Source organism: Perissodus microlepis, chromosome 3, assembly GCF_051167445.1.
Source record: "Perissodus microlepis isolate ML-2025 ecotype Zambia chromosome 3, ASM5116744v1, whole genome shotgun sequence".
NCBI lineage: Eukaryota > Metazoa > Chordata > Actinopteri > Cichliformes > Cichlidae > Perissodus > Perissodus microlepis.
The window spans coordinates 43,796,447-43,815,753 of record NC_140463.1 but is presented as its reverse complement, the minus strand read 5'-3'; the positions used below and the strand labels follow the sequence as shown (position 1 = coordinate 43,815,753).

Below are 19,307 nucleotides of genomic sequence, written 5' to 3'. Positions count from 1 at the left end.
TCTCTCTTTGGGCATACATTTTAAGAAATAAAAGTGTCAAATTACATTTCTAAAAAAAACTGGTAGCTCATTCTCCAGTCTGCCCTGTTATTACAAAACAAAGTTTTTCTTAATTCACAGGAAACATCCTGTTTTTTAAATGTATTAATTTATCTTTTTTGTTTTGTTTTGTTACTATGGATGAAAAAAGAGACATTTTGATAGTATCAGAATCAGTAGTTAAAAAAAATAACAGAAAGGGTCCTGCCATCTAATTGTTTATCTATTAGTTTTGATGCATGAATTTCCATAAGGGAGGGGAAAACATTAAGATGCATGGAAAAACTCCATCATATTTATCATAGCTGTCCAGTGGTCTGAACTGGAGTCTTTACCAGACCGATTTATGTTTGACACCCTTGCCCAACAGTACTCTTAGGAAAACCCCAACAATCAAACAAGCGCATATGAGTAAGCACTCTGTGACAGTGGGGAGGAAAAACACCATTTTAACAGGAACAAAGTAGGGCAGAACCAGCCTTGAGGAAGGCTGCCACTCCTCCTGCTGTGCCTGTGGTTTGAGGACTCTGACAGTTAGCATGACTCAAGGGGTGCTGGTTCATTTAAACATATTCATCCTGTGGCAACCAAGATGACTACATTAACTCTGATGAAGCAATTGGATATATGGACAATGCACAGTGATAGAAGCCATTGGACAGGAACTAAAAATATAGTAAATTATTCAGTGGCCAAGACGTTTCTTTAAGGTTTAGTTTGCTACGATAACTACAACAAAAGAGCAAAAACTGTCGGTATCCCAACGTTCCCACTTTGAGCACCGCAGCCATCATTGAGGAGCAATGAAGATTTCTTCAAGTGAAAAAACCCATCTGATGTGATGATGAAGCTCCTATTACAAGGAGAGCCTCTGGGAAAGGAGACCAGAAGTCCCAGGAGCTGCAGTGAAAAGGTTAATTAGCCTCCTAATTCTGCAATTAACAGTACCTACTGAGTGAGAGCACTGAGACTGAAGAGGCAAGAATTGGCGTTATACTTGAACATTTTTTGATTTCAGCTGTGAGGGCAGATGGGTTTAAATACCTGGGATCAACCAAAGCAACAGACAGTGAACATAGGCAGCCAAAAAAAAACCAAAAGGGAAGGTTTAAAAGTGAGACCTGCTGTGATGTATGATTTGGAGATGAAGTCGGGAGGTGGAGGTGGCAAAGATGTTCTTTGGGAGCAAGACCAAAGAGGGGGATTATGGATGAAGTAAAGGAGGACATGCAGACGGTTGGTAGAGACAGACTGGAGCAGCTCAAAGAAGAAGAGGACTACAAATGTAAAAAAAAAAATTGAATGAACAGGGGTAACTAAAGTGCTGTACACCTGCACCTTTAGAAAAACCACATACATTTATTTCAACCCATCAGTACTAGCTGATAACCATCCAAAGCTCTCCAAATAATTAGAAATCCAGGCAAATGTCCAAAAAGATCATCTGGATCACAATCTTTCATAGTTGGTTAGTTCTGCAGTTTGTTGCCTCAGTCAGGCCCCTGCACTTTCCAGCAGTATACATCAGGGGGCGCTGTCTGCAAATGCAACCCGCTTTCAGACATTATGGCTTCTCATTTGTTAGGTGCTGCCAGATAATAGTCACACATCACTTTAAGTTTGCCACAAACTGTCCCAGCACACTTTTTACACAACTAAAACAACATCAGACAAGTGTCTCGGAAAAAAGTCGTATTTACAGCAGATAACATAACAAAAAGGAAACAATACAATTATACAATAAAATGTATGTAACAAACAATATAATACTTCATATTTATCAGAATAGCAAACCTGTTATTTTTTTTCATGTTTTCCCTTTGGCACATTTTCCCCAATACTCATAACAGATATTTAAAAAAAAAAATGTGTACACAGATAAACAATACATGTTTGGCTTTTATGCTGCAATCAAAGGCTGTAACATGTCCCTGTGAAACTACTTTTGGAAAGACACGGTCCTCTTTTGGAGGAAATGTTCCAAACTGTACAGAGTTTGTGGCAACCTTTTTTTTTCATTTCTATGATCTGCTTTGTGAGAATCCAGGAATACTTACAGACTCTGATCAATTCTAACTATGTTTTCCAAATATTTGGCAGCTTTTCCAGATTCCATTGACGTTGACATTCATACTGTGTGTGTAAACAACTAAACATAAATGCACTCTAATGTATTAAGTGTGCATGCTTTGTATATGCTTTTTCATCTCTAATCTTATATATGTATACATCAGTATGTTTGCAGTACACATGTGCATGTGAAAGAGGCCACTGAGGCAGAAGGATGCGTGACCTGGCAGATGGATGCAGCACATTTTATTTGTTGTTGTTACTATGCTGTGTCTTTGTTACTTCAGATTTAAGTATTACAGCTCTATTTCAAAGGCGTTTGTAGTTTTCTTTGTTTGTTTTTTTTGTTCTTTGTTTTTTTAAGAAAAGGGAGATCACTCATGTATTTGTACAGATTTACAGATCACTACATGTAAGGGACATTAATCTTGTTTTGGCATTAAAGCTTCATCTGATTCAAACTGTCTCAGTGCCTACGGCGGCAGGACAGTAAGACAATATGAAGGTATGGGGATTGCAGGTGTGGCCAGAGATGAACAAGCCAAAAAAATCTGGATCAGGTCCCAACCAATGTCGTGTAAGAGAATGTAACACAGGCAGTTACTCTTACACTCACCACAACCAAATCAGAAGTCCACCCTCAACACAGAGCTGTTGCAATCTCCTTTTTAGATTTACCGACTTTCCCACAGCTTTGTTTACTCCTCCTGTATTTCCTGGTTTTTCCACAACAAGTGCTTTCGATATCCCCTCATAAGCTCGGGCAGCTGCATTCACCTGCAGCTGGTTAGAGCAACAGCTGTGTTGTGAAAGCTCAGAAAGGAATATCATCGGTGATGATGCTGAATTAGCTGCACTGGAAAATGTGTGATATTGTCTTTAGTTTCCAGTAGTTCTGCAAACATTTGGGGAATACACCCAAACAGCAGGCAGCAATAAGAAATGCCCTAAAGATGCTTTGGAGTCAACCGCATCCACAAAAGCAGTGCAGTTCTGTAGTTTCACGTATTATTTTCTCACCAGCTGTTAAACTATTTGAGCCTTGTGGATTATAGAGGCGTGGGGATTGACCGGATGGGGGCTTGGGATCCTTTTGTATTTTAACAGGCCATTACTGGGGTGGCAGGGCACGCTGTGACCCTCAGACACCTGAGAGCTGTTCGTCTCGCTGTCTTGATCAAAAGGTTGCTCTTGACTGGCAGGACCGCCCAGCCCTTCGTCCACTTCATCATCGTCGTCCCTTATGGGTGGGCAGGTGCTGCTCACGGGAGGGTGTTGGTGATTTTTGGTGATGCTTCCCAGTCGCAAACCCACATCCAGTGGGACAATGGGGCTGCCGTTCATCGACCTCAGAAAGTCGGGCGTTTGCATTCTCTGAGGCATTTGCGTGAGAGGAGGGTGGTAGTGAGTTTCCGGCTACAAAGACACAGAACAGATTTTGATTGCATCATCATCAGGTTAACTATGCAGTGGTTAGTAATATGGAGCCGAGGCATTCCACAGTTTGGCGAACTCAAGCCTTGACACGCACACTAAGACACACTTACCAAAGATAAAGAGCTGTTTTTCACATATCTCTCCACTCTGAGTCGGCTTTCCTCGTCTCTGTCCAGAGGCCTTTCTCTCCCCCTCCGGGAGTTGTTGTATATGGCTGGTCTGCCCAGAGAGTCATACGCAATTCCTCCTCCCCGACCGCCTGAGATAGTAGATCGGCTGTCACGGCACTGAGGCTGCTCCTGTTTATGGCATGGAAACAAAACACTAGTAACTATTATTCGACACACTGATTAGGTGCATAGATTGTAGCAATTCTATGCTCAAAACAACAGAATTGCTACAAACATTCTCCCCAAATTCACATAAAAAACACATTTTTTAAAGCATCCCTGATTATAGTTAGATCATTTACTTACATGTATATTAAAAAAAAAAAAAAGTGGTTTTAAAACAATAGCTTAGCATTAACTGGGGAAATGTGCTGTCTTGCTGACAGATGAAAAAAATTGGTATTACTGTATAATATCCCTTTAACCATTATAAAGCTAAACCTGGAAGTCTTCAATAAAGTCTTCTGAAAAGGAGTTGACATAATATTGATGCTAATAGTTTGATGTTAAATAAATAAATAAAAAATGACATAATTAGTTATGTTAAAAATAATAAAAAAATATATAAATAATAATAAAATACATTCAGTTTTAATGGAAAATAGTCTGTTATTTATTTGCATTAAATTAGTCACCGTTTTCAAGAAATTCGGAGGACAGTATTGATAATATATTGGGATAATATAAAAAAAAGGATAATAGATATAAGGGATTTAATTTTGGGCCCCAAACTTCACTCCAGGTCCTGATTGAATCAGGCCTGACATACAATTAGGCAATGAAAGCTTTAAAAAGTAGCTTTTTGGGCCTAAACGTTGCCTTGCAAAAGAATTGGGCTGTAAAAGACAAAAAAATGGGAATAGCCACATACAAAATGTTACTTTTCTTTTCTCAGTAAGCTGCATTTGATGACACTACAGATGAAATTAAATGGGTTTTCTGTTGTTTTGGGAAATATGCTACAGCGTATTCTTCCTGAAACATAAAAGCCTGCCACTCCCATGTCTTCATGCTAATTACAGGAGCTACAACCAGCAGTAATTTAGCTCAGGAAACAGAGCACTATTAAACCAGTCTGATCTCACTAAAATGTGAAAGGTAACTACTGACTCTTAACACCACATTACATAGTGACATATGTCTGAGCTAAACATTGTCATTTTAACTCTCTTTAAAAGAATCAGCCACTATTTTTGCCCTTCTGATAAAGTTGTAAAGACCAAATCATGGACTTATTATCAGCCTAGAAAACCAACTAAACATCAAATAAAAATGAGCATGAGGACAAGACGTATAAACACAAACTTCTTGGGTGAAAGTCTACATTCTTCTCCCCTCAATTTTGTTTGCTTTATACCTTATCTAAAGGAGGGAATTCATCTGTCCACAGTAACAAAATTTCTAACCTCCCAATTGCACTGTGCTACATTATGTTAGCAGTTAGAGTTGCTGGCTTGCAGTTGTAGTTGGCTGTAGTTTAAAACAGACCAAGCATTGCTGTTTGCAACTTGCTCGCATATTTACGCTTCACCAAGCTAACTTGTAGCTAACTCCAGCTCTATATTTAACACATGTGAGAGAGGTGTCAGTCTTCTGGCCTAATTCTCAGCATGAACTTTAGGGCCCATAGAGAGGAACAGAGATGTTAAAAGAGAAAAAAAGCTGTGATGCACTACATGCAGATTTGAAATGTTGAATCTCAGAACTTAGCCATCTGGCATCTGGCTAGTAAAGCCTCAGTCCCAGGCCCTGGCCCTGCATGCAGATTTATATAGATACGCAGACTGACCCCAAGGGAAGACAGGCTGTTCCTCAGTGTTCCCTCCACCCTCAGAGGGATGTTTTCTTCTGTCTGCAATCAAAAGAAACACAACAAAATTCTAAATCGTGAAAAAATCAGTGCATTCAAACCTTACCATACTATGCTTTGATTACTTTAAAACTGATGGTATTATTGATAGAAGATATGAATATTTATCTGTTGTGACTAACAGATACCGGTGGTTATATTGAAGTATTTGGAGTTAGTCAGAGTGAAATCTGAACGTTGAAAACAGGTTTGTGTGATACAAGTGGTCCACTGATTTGGATCAGTGCTGAGCAGTGTGTGAGAGAATAATCATGCAAACGTACCGTTCTCCTGGTGTCTGTACTCGTGGAGTTCATTCTCCTGATAGAGGCTTGTCTGGAGAGAGTGTGTATTTCCTCTCTGTGAGGAAAAAAAGAGAGAAAAATTAATTTCTAAATGGCACTGAGGCTTATAATGCCACGTGTGTTATTCTCTGGCAGCTCAAGTTATGCTAAAGCTTCATTTTTGAAATTTAGTTTTCATGCATATTTGTGCCTGCTGTTAATTTACAAGTCCCCCACACAGAGTCATTTAGCCTGTGCATTTTACACTTTATGCTCCTCTAATTTTACACGCTCCGCTGTTGTATCTGTCAGCTGGAATATTCTTAATAGCTGTGATTTGCCCCATTTTTATATATTCTTCTCAGCCTGCGGATATTATTAATTCATCTCATCTTTTCGCATCTTAATTAAACATCACATTATCTCATACTTTTTCTCAGTCAGCTGTCTCTTTAGCTTCTTGTTCTTGCGCTTGTGGTAACATGTGACAGCAATGATGATGGTGAGCAACAAGATTAGGAGCCCAATGGCCACGCCCCCCACAATGAACATCAGCTCCTTTTCAACACTTCTCGGCTTCAGGGCAATTTCTGTGAAGGTAGAGTTAGAAAGATTAGGATATGCACTTCTATACACATAGTTTATATTACTTTGACAAGTATGTTAATACTGCTGCCATCTACCTTCCACATTAATCTCCACCTCTGTCTTTCCAACTCCCACTTCATTCGTTGCCACACACTGATAAGTGCCCGCATCTGAAAGGTTAAGGGGTCGCCCAAAAGCTAGCGTTCCATTCAGGTGTTCGATGACGCCTTTCGGCAATTTTCCATCCTTCCTGTAGAGAGAACGTACGCAGACAATACTACATTACAGTGGATCCACACCAATGTATGTCACCTTCAATCTTGAACTCTCTGGACAGGTTGTCAGTCTGTTTGAAGGCTAACAGATAAGAACCCAGAGAGAGCCCATACAAACATGTTTACCCTATTAGGCTCAAGTGTCCTAAAAAAATTGCACTTTCCCTCCAATAAATGAGATAAATTAGAGTTTATTTGCTGAGTGTCCGAGTCGCTAACAATGTTAGATCCACTTCAAAGAAAGTTCAGTGACACCGGCTAATAGCAACAGCAAAAACAGAAGTGCTTATCACTGTCATCATGCAGAAGTGAGTTTCGCTGACTGATCGACCTGTATCAGACTCCTCTCACAAAGATTTATAACCTCCTGCAAAGTGGATGCTCCACCCCCAGCATTATAAGTTAAACAGTGATCCGGCAGCCTAGACTCACTAGATAAAGGCAGCTGGAGTGTTTGAGGTAACTCGGGGGCAAAAAGCGAAAATATCACAAAGTATTTGTCAAATATTTGTTTTTCTTATTACTGATTTATTTCTAAGTTTAGATATTATTAAAGTATACATAAAATATAGTGTGTACATACAAAAACAGTAGTAGAAACGCGCTAGCTAGCCACAACAGCTATGGGATATAAATACAACAAGCTTGCTAGCATTAGCTGATAACTGTCACTCCACCCTCCTGTCCTAAGATGATAAATAATGGCTGTAAACAAATGATACCAATAAATAAATAAATAAATAATGCCAAGGCTTCAAGGTACAGCCACCTGAAAGCAATGGGTGACTTTGGTGTACTTTTTTCCATCTTTTATAGTAAAGACACTTTCATAGCTTGCAGACTTGTATTATTTAGATAATAATTCAGTGGGACATGGCATGCTCGCATAATGATAACAATCAATTCCACAAGATCTTAAAGAAAATTGAACACCCCATCCACCAGCAACACTAATTATAGTTCTGTACCTTCTAGAAGAGAACTTAATGATATAGTAGCTGAACACATTGTTTATCTACTGTATCATGTCAAAAATCAAACAGCTACCTGTGGGGCTGAGAAATGCAGCCACAGAGAGAACTTATTCCCCACAGACAACCATGTTAAAATACCCAAATAGTTAGCAGGGATCTGTCTGTACATTGTACCGGAACAGTTTATGAATGCAGCTTGCTAACCAAGCGTCCTAGTATGAAATAATAATTTATCTCGCCATCTTCTTGGGCAAAAATGGTTACTCCTAGATCCAATAAAGTAGCGCGATAGAGACCAAAAGACAAACAACGAGGCTTCAAAGTGCAAAGCCCTGAAACTACTGGGTGACGTGGTTGCATCTTTTACATACAGTTAAAAAAGGACACAACTTGAACATTCTCAGAAATACATCTTCTTTTGTATAGAGGCCACTCTATAATGTAATCTATATTAGAGATGTCATAAGTGTGTTGCATAGAACTCTTGTTTCACAGAGTCGTCTCTGTTTAAGCAGAAAAGAGGAACCATATACTTGTACTAGTATATGCAACACATTTTCATGATAACATCTCACACAGATCTCACGCTGCTTCCTTTTCCTCCACCCTCCCCCCCCGCCTACCTGCTCCTACTAGTTAACTTCTGATAATTGCTCATCCCTTTCCCTTTTACTTCTCATCCCCCTCCTGCTCCCTCCTTCGTGTGAAACTGTCTCATCTGTCTGCTCTCGGCACAAGCCGGAACATGACACTGTGACAGCAGCTATTACTTCACCTGCCGCCATTTACTAACAGGTTTTCCCAGTGTGCTGTGTGTGTGTGTGTGTGTGTGTGTCCATATGAAATGCATATATGTAAAAGGTGATTGTGAGGTGATACAACTTGATGGGTGAACTTTAATATATATCTTTTCTCATGTGTTTGAATGAGTGTGTGTGTGTGTGTGTGTGTGTGTGTGTGTGTGTGTGTGTGTGTCTGTGTGTGTGTGTGTGTCTGTGTGTGTGTGTGTGCACGCGCATACACAGTCATTCATAAGTCTGTAAGCTTGTATACACGGTGTGTGCCTCTTAATCTTTACTCACAAAACCTCCTTTCATAAGGTATGTTCCTGTTTTGATAACTAATAAAAAAGTATTAGATGCTTTACTTTCTGTCAAAACAGCGAAAACATAACCAAACATTTGCTCTTTTTCTTGTTGTTTCTTTCAAAAACTTCAGATAGATAAACATATTTTCTGCGTGTTTTTCCCCCGTGAAAGCCTAACTGTCACATGCCTTGATTTAATCGGTGCCATTCCTCTTCCAGCTTTTCAAGGCCTGCATTTTTTCTAGCTACACCACACCCTGAGAATATATTAATGCATTGAAACAAACAGCTTAAAATGACAGCTGGTGACTCAAGCAGAAGAACTGAAACACCTGAGTCAAACCCTCAGCTGGCTGAAAGCAGGGCTTCTCCTGAATGAGCTGCCTTCCAGCCTTCCATTGAGGCCGCAGAAGCAGGAAGTGACAGTGAAATGAGGTTGTTTGGTTAAGACTACATCCACACTAATGCGTTTTTGTTTGAAAACGCATAATTTTCTCTCCGTTTTGGCCTCCCGTCCACACTGAGACGGCGTTTTTGCTGATGGAAAACGCAGCATTTTGAAAATGCTCTCGAAAACGCATACATTTGGAAACGGTGCTATTGCGTCGCAGTGTGGACACTCAAAAACGCAGACTTTCTAAAACAATGACGCATGTAAGTCATATGATGCAGTCATGTGACCAATTAAACTAAGATAGCGGAGGGCATTATACAGCAGTTGTTTTGTTTGCTCTGAATTTTGACAGACCCTATTAAAGATTAATATCAGTCTGTTCATGCTCCAGATAGCTTTTCTTCAAATTCTTTAACACTCACTTGCTTTTGCAACTTTGTGCTTTTGTGTTACTCGCAAAAAAATCACTTCACACAGCTAAAATCTGTTAGCTATGTGAAGTGCTGGAATAAGTTTGACAGATGTATGATGGCAAAAGCACACTATGAGGATTTCATGTAAGGCCTTCACAATTATCAATGCAAAAACACTGATGCTAATGATATCACCACAATATTTAAATATAATTCAAAAGTAAGTGTATGAACTGTATATTTTAGATATGTAAAATATTAAAATATACAATATTTAAGTTGATCTTAGTCCATTTAACTGGAAATTCAGGGTTAGTTTTCATAAATTCATAAATTAGACACAGACATTAGATTTAATGACATAAGTACGCAGGAATTATTGGGGAGGAAGCACTAGCTACACATTTCCATGAAAAGAATGTCAAAAGACAAGAAACTACCGTGATGTGTAGTCTACTGCCGGCATTGTGTAACTCCAGTTCACAGTTTCACCTATTCACAGCGGTGTCACCATTCCTCTTTCATTTTGCCATGTATGCACTTGTGCACATGCAGTGCAGTGTGTACCCAGCATAAGAGTATTACAGTAGTAATTAAAAGTTTTGTAAGTTTAATCATATTGTCTGGTGTCTTTCTGTGTGTTTAAGTAAACTCCTAATGTGTAAACAACATTGACTGTTGCTTCTACTAAGCATTTTCCAACAAGACTTGCTGTATGTAATAGTAACTAATACATAATTAGTAAGTAATAAAGTAACTGTAAGTTGGTGATGACCTGAATTTGCTTTCACCAAACATTAAATTAAAGTGGTGAAATCATGGGACACAAAACTGGCATCACAACTGGCACTTCTGATAAAAGTAACCATGACCAGACAAATCAGACACTTAGTCATACAAACAGCAGACACCCAGAGAGATAGGTGGATCCTACCATACCTGATCCAGGTGAAGACATGTGGTTTGGGGTTTCCTCCACTCACGCAACTCAAGGCAGCATACTCCAGACCCACATACCAGTTTCCATTGTAGCCAGATACCTCTGCGTGCGGCGGATCTGAGAGAAAGGATAATAATTTACCAACTTTAAACGCTTTGAGATGGAATAATCAGACTTACAGCTGATGCAAATATGAATGCAACATTTTACAAATAGTAAAAATCACTGCCACGGCTTAACGTCAGTGTAAGGCATTGTGAATGATAATGCATTAAAAATTAAGGAGGGGAAGTACTACTATTTTTTATGTATATTTAACACACTCTTCATCTTGAAAATGAAAGGTGAAGAGAGTTTTATAGATATAAAATGTAGGTAGTGTGAGCTAGGCTTGCTAATATAGAGAGAAATGTGTGTAGCAACACAGTGTTCAGAAAGTCTCTTGTGACTCTGAAGGGATCACAACAGTGATAAAAAACAGGAAGTGAGAACATCGGTCCTATTACTGCTTTAACTCTACGTATGCTTGTGTTTTTCATGATTTAAATGTGTCTCATTTCTGCACTACTGGATCATCTCAACTCTTTTGATTTTTAAAACATAGCCCAGTTTGGGTGTAATGTGGAGCGAAACTCACAGTGCACTACCAGCTGGTTTTTTAACCTGCGGGGTTCCGAGTAAGTCGGATGCCAAACCAGGCAGTCCAACTTCTTTCCATTCATGCTTCTCAGGGGGTACAGGGAGAAGTGAGAGGAGACTGCCCCGGTGTCTGAGGTGCGATTGACCGACTTCCCGTTCAGTTCGGTGTCCCAGGAGAGCTGAGGCAGGGGTCGGGCTACGGAGCGGCAGGTAGCAACCTGGCTGAATTCCTGTCCCTCCACCACAGTCACAGAGTCCACTGTGGAAATGGGATGAGCTGGAAGAGGGATGGTTACAGTGTTTGATCAGGGAGGAGATAATGATGGTTAGATCAACACACTCAGCAGCCAGTGTTGAAGGCAGCTGTACACTTAAACAGATATTTAAAGGTCTTTCTAAGTAAGCGTGTCTGGTCTTATGCAACATGCGGGTCGCAGCAAAAGTTTGCTCACTAATTAGAAGAGCGTGTGGCTACGTTTTTAGAGAAGAAATACAATACATAGTTTCTTTCTTTCCTTTTCCTCATTTATTAGTATTCAACAACTTTATGGTAACAACAGCAATAACTGCTTATGCTTAAATATTTAAAGCTCAAATAAGATTTGAATGCTTTCAGGGTAATAAAATTAAGTGAGCATAGTTTTTTTTCAGGCAGTCAGAGTTCATTTAAGTCTGCAGTCTTGTTAGATCAGCTGATAACAGCTGATCTCAGTGTTGACATCTCAGCTGATATACTACTGAGCAAATCTCATGTAAAGCCATTTATTTAAAGTGCTTTAACCTGCCTACAGTTTCTTAAAGCTTATGCAAGCAACCTTCCTCCACCCCACATCCTCTTGATACTGTATCTATTTTAATCAGCGCCATATCTGTTCAGTACTGTGGGATCTTGCTGCCGCTGCCACGGTCAGACTTTCCATGTGTGGTAAAGTAAAGAGGGACAAAGGTGAAGCTATATCACCAAATATCAATTATTGTAGGCAGTAATACCAATTTTCTTCAGAGTTAAGTAGAGCTGATGATGACTGATTTTGCTGTCGAATAATGCAGTTAACACTAATGATACCATTATAATAATAACGTTATTAGTGTTGATTAGCCTCCTAATGAGTTATAAGCAAATAATCAAGAGGTAGATTTTGGTCAGAATTCAAACCAAAGCAGAAAATCTTCAGTGCAACCTGATCAAGGCTTCTTTTTCTACATACTAGAGGAAACGCGTTGTTAGAGGTTGAATCCTAGAAGCACTTGTAAATTCTATATACTGATTATTACTTGCACTTGATTAGTTTTATTAATTCAAAAGTGTAGAACCATATATCGACAGTAAGACGATAAGATAATGTGAACGTTGGAAACACGACAAAATATACTTCTGAACAATAAACTTCAATTACAACCTTAAATGTAAAAACCTGAAAATACGACCACTTGTAATGCCTTATTAGGTGTTACAAATGCTTAATCGAGTGACAAATACAGTCATGAGTGTGTTATTCATATTTTGTCTGTGTTACTACATTATTAGTCATGTATTAGCTACGCCTTAGTAAACTAACAACCTGGTGACAATATGAATTAGTTTCCATCCTTGAGAAGACAACATACTATCTCATCTGTTGTGTATTGTATGCCAGAGTCATGGTGGAAGGACTCACTATGCACAAGGAGTGACAACTCTGTCTCAAAGTTTCCAAAGGGGAAAGTGCTGACATGGCAGGTGTACTTCCCCTCATCAGAGATCTTTGTGATCTTGATGACCAGAGACGAGTCCTTGGTGGGTTGGATGCTGTTAAACTCCACGCGATCGGCCCACGGTCCGAACGCTAAGGACAGACAGAGACAAAAAGAGAAAGACAGTTTAGGGAACCCAAGAGGAAGGATGCCACACAGAAAGTTAAATCCACCAAGTTCAAAACAAACCTCAGGCTTTCTTTTTAGCACTTTCAGTTCCGTACACATGTCTGGATCCCTCTCTTATAACTGAAATTACGTTATGGCGTGGGCCATAATGCCTTCTGTGAGCAAAGACTCCAATATCACTTAAAATTACACCAAACTATAAAAACGGTGCAAATATCAATTGAATTATTGATATCACGGTAACATTTTCAGCATCTCTGGCAAACTGCTTTCAGACATTTATGAGCTCAAGCCTTGGTGCATGACATGTTTACTGGGAGGAGAAACAAAGCCACTAAATAACTCTTGTCAGCTAAAACAGACGCATTAACTTGCAATACAGGGAAACTTTGTGAGGGATTGATAAAGAAAACATTTCCCACTGTGAGGAAAAGGGAAGTAACTCAATGTGACAATTTAGTTTTTAGCACTTGGCAGAGGACGTAAAGACAAGGTCGAGGGCAGAAAGAGAACTGGAGCTCAGACACAGTGCCAGTTACCTGTTTTTCCATTTACATGATGTGCGGTGATGATCTGCTCCTTGGTACCATCAGGTTTCTCCTGAAACCAGGTGACCTGCACCACTGTACTCTCGGCATCTGGCTCGTAGCGACAGGGTAGGATAGTCTTTTCCTCCGCCAGGGAAGTTAAGGAATAGTTTGGAGGAGGTGCCACAAAGTCTCCTTTTATCTCTGTCACTGGAAGAGAAAGATAGGACCATAAATTCATCTGATATAAGAATCAAGTACTTGCAGCTAATTGACGGCACGGTGGCCTGTTCATCTCTAACACAGTGACACCGAGCTTGGTACACTGGTCGTAAATACTAGAATTTGTCAATACGTCTAGAAATTAAGAATGACTGCAGGAATCCCATTACAAGTGCCACATTTTTTAAAAATTTTAACCAGAAAGTGGAACTCCTGAGACTCAGAAAACACAAGCAAACTCTTCACAGAAGGACTCTGCCTGGGCTCAAACCCCAGACTCTTTTGAAGTGATCTACAGGCTTTCTGAAGCTCTTTTTTCTTTGCACATTGACTGTCTTTTCAATCATTTTCAGTCGACTCCTTATTAATAACAATTTTAAAGGAATGCTTGTTTCTTTGTTTCTTCATTAAGACAACTAACAGCAATTTATTAATCACTGAAGCCACCTAAGTTAATAGAAGAACCAGGGTTGTGTCTACAAATAACACACAACATAACAAAGAAGCAATTTTAGCAACTTGTTAATCCCAGCCTGTGGCAAAAACAAAGAATTTTTTTCCAATGCCTTTTATTGAATCTACAGAAAATGCAAATGAAAACACAGCTTCATTGCAATTCTGCACCAACAGGCTGATTCCAGAAGAGCTAGAAGCCGAAATCTTGGCCTATCTCAGAATAGTGAACTGAACAAGCGGCAGCAGATGAAAATGAAAACCTTAACTGTTCGATCTTAATCTGAAAGTCACATCCATGAGAAACGGAAAAAATTCCAACAAAGAAGAGATAGGACCTGAGAGATGGATCTAAAATTTCTGTTTCAATATGTACAGAGAACATCAGGAGAGAGGTACAACATCTGTGCACCACTGCAGAGCCGCTGTCAAGGTTTGGGGCTGCATTTCAGCCACTGATGTAGGATATCGGGAATACTGATGGAATTATGAATACAGAAATGTACCATCTGGAAAGTGTCTGATTGGCATTGCTTCATTTTTCAGCATGATCCCAAACACACTGAGAGTGCAGCAAAAGCATTTCTGGATAGAGAAACACACAATGGAGAACTATCACCTCAACAGAGGATGAAACAAAAGGCAGCAAAAAGGGTTTTGAATGTCCTTCAAGAAGCCTGGAGAACTATTCCTGAAGCCAACATCAGAAAATTAGAAGAAAAGAAAGAGTTCAGGATGTGTTAAAAAAAAAAATAAAGTGACCAAATAGTGACTTTAAAGCTTGTTAGAAACACACAATCTCAGTTTTTTCTTATTAAATCTATAAATATACTATATAAATAATTCCATCTATTTTAAATTTTCCTGGCAAAATATAAAGAAATCACACTTTTAAACAGTGTTGTATATTTAAAAAGACAAGTCTCAGTTATATCTGCCAGTAACTACTGTAACTTGTGTGCTGTAGTGCTGATAAGGCTTTTAACTTGTTTTCTGTTTTCAACTTGCTACCTAAGGAAAAGTAAAAGCATACAGTTTTACATTAATACGAAGTTGCATCAGTTCTACAGTAACTTTAAACCAAAAGTCATTTGCGAAGCTGCTTTATGCTGTGCATCAAAAGACCCAGTTCAATTAAAAGCATAATAGTGTGGAAAATGGTGGCCTGGCTGTGCCGGAGTTATATATTATTTGAGTAAGCAAGCTTTGGTTATGTGGGGTGGCTATTTTGTCCGAGCACAGGAAGCCAGAGCTGCTTCTCGTACTGTCACGCTTTTCTGTTAAGCTGAGCCAACAAGCTGCAGGGTTTAATGCAGCTCTGATAGTAGTTTTGTCTTTTCTCCAAACTGTCTGGAAGGACTAAGCAACATTTAAAATGATTTCATTAATATAGTGTTTCAGGAGCAGAGTTTCGGTAGAGACAGGTGTGCACTAGTCTGACTGGCAGCAACATAGTTTTAAAAAATGGAAGTGTTTAAAGGCAACGGACGAGGTTTGAAGGCACAGAGTTAGTACAGAAAACAAGCTGTATATCATAAGCATGAGTCAGTACAAGTGAAGATATGTCGTATAACTAGTTGTTCAAGATAAGCTTTCAAAGAAACTAAATGCTCAGTGTCTGCACACAAACAAAGGGACCCCAGAAAACATAAAGTTAACACAAAGTGCATCGTATCACATGTCTCACTGTCACAAAGCAGCATTATTTAGTGCAAACCACAAGTTTACATAAATATCTTGTTGTTTTTTTTACTTTTCTCCCCTTCCTCCTTTCAGTTTGCTAACCTGTTTGGTCTCAACAGACTACAATCCTTCACATTACCTGCAATATGTGCAGCGCACTGTTACACGGTTTGAAACTGTATTTAATGCTTCTTTGCATTTGTGCATGTTCACCTTGGCACAATGCTAAAATAAAACTGAATTCAATTTTGTTTAAGTTTTGCCTATATGCACAATGCCTGCTGTCATATTGCTGCTCTTAGATCAAGCTGGAGTTGATTGATACTACGATGCCACCATTTCCGGTTGTCATCTAAAGGCTGAAAGCTAAAAAACAGCTTGCTTGCCTAATAAGGTTACAAGGTGTAGTTTTGTTTTTAATACTCATATATATCTGGAAACAAGAACTGAAAACTCTGGTTGTTTTCATTTAATCTTTTCAGCTGGTTTCTAGCAGCTAGAATAAGTCAGTTTATCCACATAAGTTAGTTTTCATTCGAGCTTTTAGTAATTTTCATTCATGGCTTCGTTCGGACGTTGATTCAGTAGCTGATGTGGTAGAATCTGTTCAGATATGTCCGTGGGTACGATGTGATTCATGCATTTACCAGCAGACCTGATGACTCTTCTCATCAGACAGGTGTGTTTTTTTTCCATGACTGTGTGTGCATGTGTCACCCTGATGTTTAAACCTACTTTGGAATCTGCCTGTGCTGCATTACTGGAATAATGCCCAGCCTACCCTGCTTTTATGGGATTGAAAGGTTTTCTTCAGTCTAGTGTAGCATTATCTGTTCATGTTAACTTTTTCCAAGTCATTTTTGTCCATGAATTACATGCAAAGTTCACATCTCATACAATATTAGGTTTTTGTTTTTTTAAGCATGCACCCCAAGTCTCACAAAGGATGTATAATAGCACCAATCTATAAACTTAAGGACTGATTCAGGCAAAATTATGATGTATTGTTTAAAAACAAAAATGTCCATGGCTGAAGCAAAGACAAAAAAGCCGTATAAATTACACAAAAACACACTGAAATGCATAAGTAGAAACTGGAAGGGTACTCAGAGTCATGACACAAAGCCCTATGTCCACTGTTGTGATTTAAAGATAAGAAATCAGGATCAGAATCTCTTACCTTTAAATCACATACACATCTTACATCTCTACAATGGTGAGAAAGAATATATGTATGTAGGTAGATGAGATGGTGACAGACAATAGCACCCAGCAAAGAAAGCTTAGAAAAAACAAGAGGAAGTGCAGCATCCACAGAAAGACTGCGGACACTTTTTAAAGTGTCATTGAGTTTTATTGTTGAGAAAGATAAATATAAATGACTTATTTGATAATAAATAAATTTGATGTCCATCTCTCAAAGAGTTCCTCCCCTTTCTGATCGCTGCACAGCTTATGGGCTAATGTGCAGTTTTTACAGAGACAAACAGTATATAATATAAACCACAGCCATTCAGACTTTGAGTAAACAGTGTCTGACAAACACTGTAAGAGTGAAGTAAGTAAGAACTAGCTTTCAGTAAGGTTTTCAAACAGATGCGGGTAATGACCTTACCTTCTATCTCAGATCAATCTGACTGATTCTGACTCACAGGCCTTATCCCCTTTGAGCTTTAAGCGAAAGTTTAAATCACTCAGACCTCTGGAGTACCCGTATAACATTTATTTTGTAAGTGCATCAGCAGCTTCTGACATTTTTTGCATACATTTGAGTAGTGATGTTTGTAAATAGTATTTAAATATGAAATGAATAGTGGGCCCAGGATAGAGCCTTGCGGAACACCTGTAGACAACATGGGAGTATTTGCATTTCTGGGTAAATTTAGCAACATTATATTATAATGTTGGGTGTTGTGTTTAAGTATATGTAGTAGAAAGTCTTATGAAGGCTGTGTGGATATTATTTATCATATCGTCACATTTTTTAATGACATATTTATACTTAAGCAGCACACATACACACACACACTAGGAGGATCCACAGAGTTCATATGAATGCAGCAGAAAGAAGCATATTGATCAACAGCAACCAGTTTTTCCAGAAACAGAAGCCAGGAGTGTTTCCTAACAGCTCTCCTCTATGTATTCTTGAGAAAAACTGACTATGCCTTTAGAGGTTGCAAAACATAGCTCATGAATATGCTTCAGATACTGTATTAGGCCTTAATAGGGTACAGGAAAACCAAAGTGTGCATCATGATATTTTTAAAAAGCCTTTTTTAACTTCCGATGCGTTTGATGTGTGACACACAGCTGCTTTATCGCTGCAAATAGTGGAGTACAGCAGTGCATAGGCAATACATTAAACAATCACAGCACAATAAAGGGGTCAGTAAAGGCAGGGGATAAAGATATATAGTATTAAAAGAATACAAAACATGTTTAAAAACATATGAGCACTTATCTTACCAAAGACACGGAGGACAAAGAGGCACAGAGAGAGTCTGTTCAGTAGAGATGTCATTCTCTCTGGGAGTTACTGTTAACTGTGCACAACTTTTGACAATTTCAGCAGTGGAAGAAAGCTCATAAGTCCAGGTAATACGATCCTAACTGACAGGCAGGCTCGAAGCATTGAGGCACGCTCATGCCTCGTACTGCCGGATCATCCTTGGAGATGTTTTTTTTTTGAGAACCAGATCCCTTTGAGAAATGGAAAAACTGTGCGTAACCCCGTCCTTGTGAAAAAGTTAAATCCTTTGAGTTTAGAGTCCTGTGTGGTTGTTAAGCCCACGCCATCATGTTTGCCCTTCAGAGGAAAATAAGGCGCAGCTTTACCTGTTTGGGATACACCTGTTTGAGCTACACCCCTCTCTCTCTCTCGCTCTCTTGCTCTCGCTCTGACATACACACACACCTAACAACCCGACAAGCCACAAACACACACTCACGCACACACAGCTGCGGGAAAAAAAGTCACCTTTCCGGTTTGGTAGAGGCAACATGACAGTTATTTTCTCGTCTTTACTTGCTCTGCTCAGAGGAGAGGCAGGTGAAAAGCAGGCACAAAGACGCTGTTTAAAAGAATGAATGTTTCGCTTTAATACTCACCCTGATACTAAACTAGTGCCTCCTCCCTCATAAAGAAAGCACATTAATCCTTTAATTTAAAGGGATCGTCACAAACATCAGTACTATGCAAAAAATTCGTGTGAAGACTTCCTCAATTTAAAAAGAAAAACACACACAATAAAACACCACCCCGCACATAATGGTATTTGTAATCTTGTTAATTTGCATACATGTAACTGGCATATTCACAGCTTGTTACAAAATAAATCTGAGCAGCTGTAACCACCTAAACCAACAGGACGCCAGCAGTAAAACTACTGCCAGCTAC

At 39.1% G+C, this 19,307-nt stretch overlaps 1 protein-coding gene across 1 annotated transcript; it reads right to left on the bottom strand.

Moving 5' to 3' along the window:
- Positions 1-1,375: 1,375 nt before the first annotated feature.
- On the bottom strand, positions 1,376-19,294 carry nectin4a (nectin cell adhesion molecule 4a). Its single transcript, XM_084924588.1, has 11 exons — positions 18,377-19,294; positions 13,562-13,759; positions 12,818-12,985; positions 11,158-11,436; positions 10,520-10,637; positions 6,533-6,687; positions 6,280-6,439; positions 5,850-5,925; positions 5,506-5,568; positions 3,657-3,845; positions 1,376-3,525 (listed from the first exon to the last, which is right to left on the bottom strand). Exons 1-11 carry the CDS (start codon positions 18,429-18,431, stop codon positions 3,136-3,138), a joined length of 1,851 nt encoding a protein of 616 aa, XP_084780714.1. The 5' UTR covers positions 18,432-19,294; the 3' UTR covers positions 1,376-3,135.
- Between the last annotated feature and the right edge of the window lie 13 nt (positions 19,295-19,307).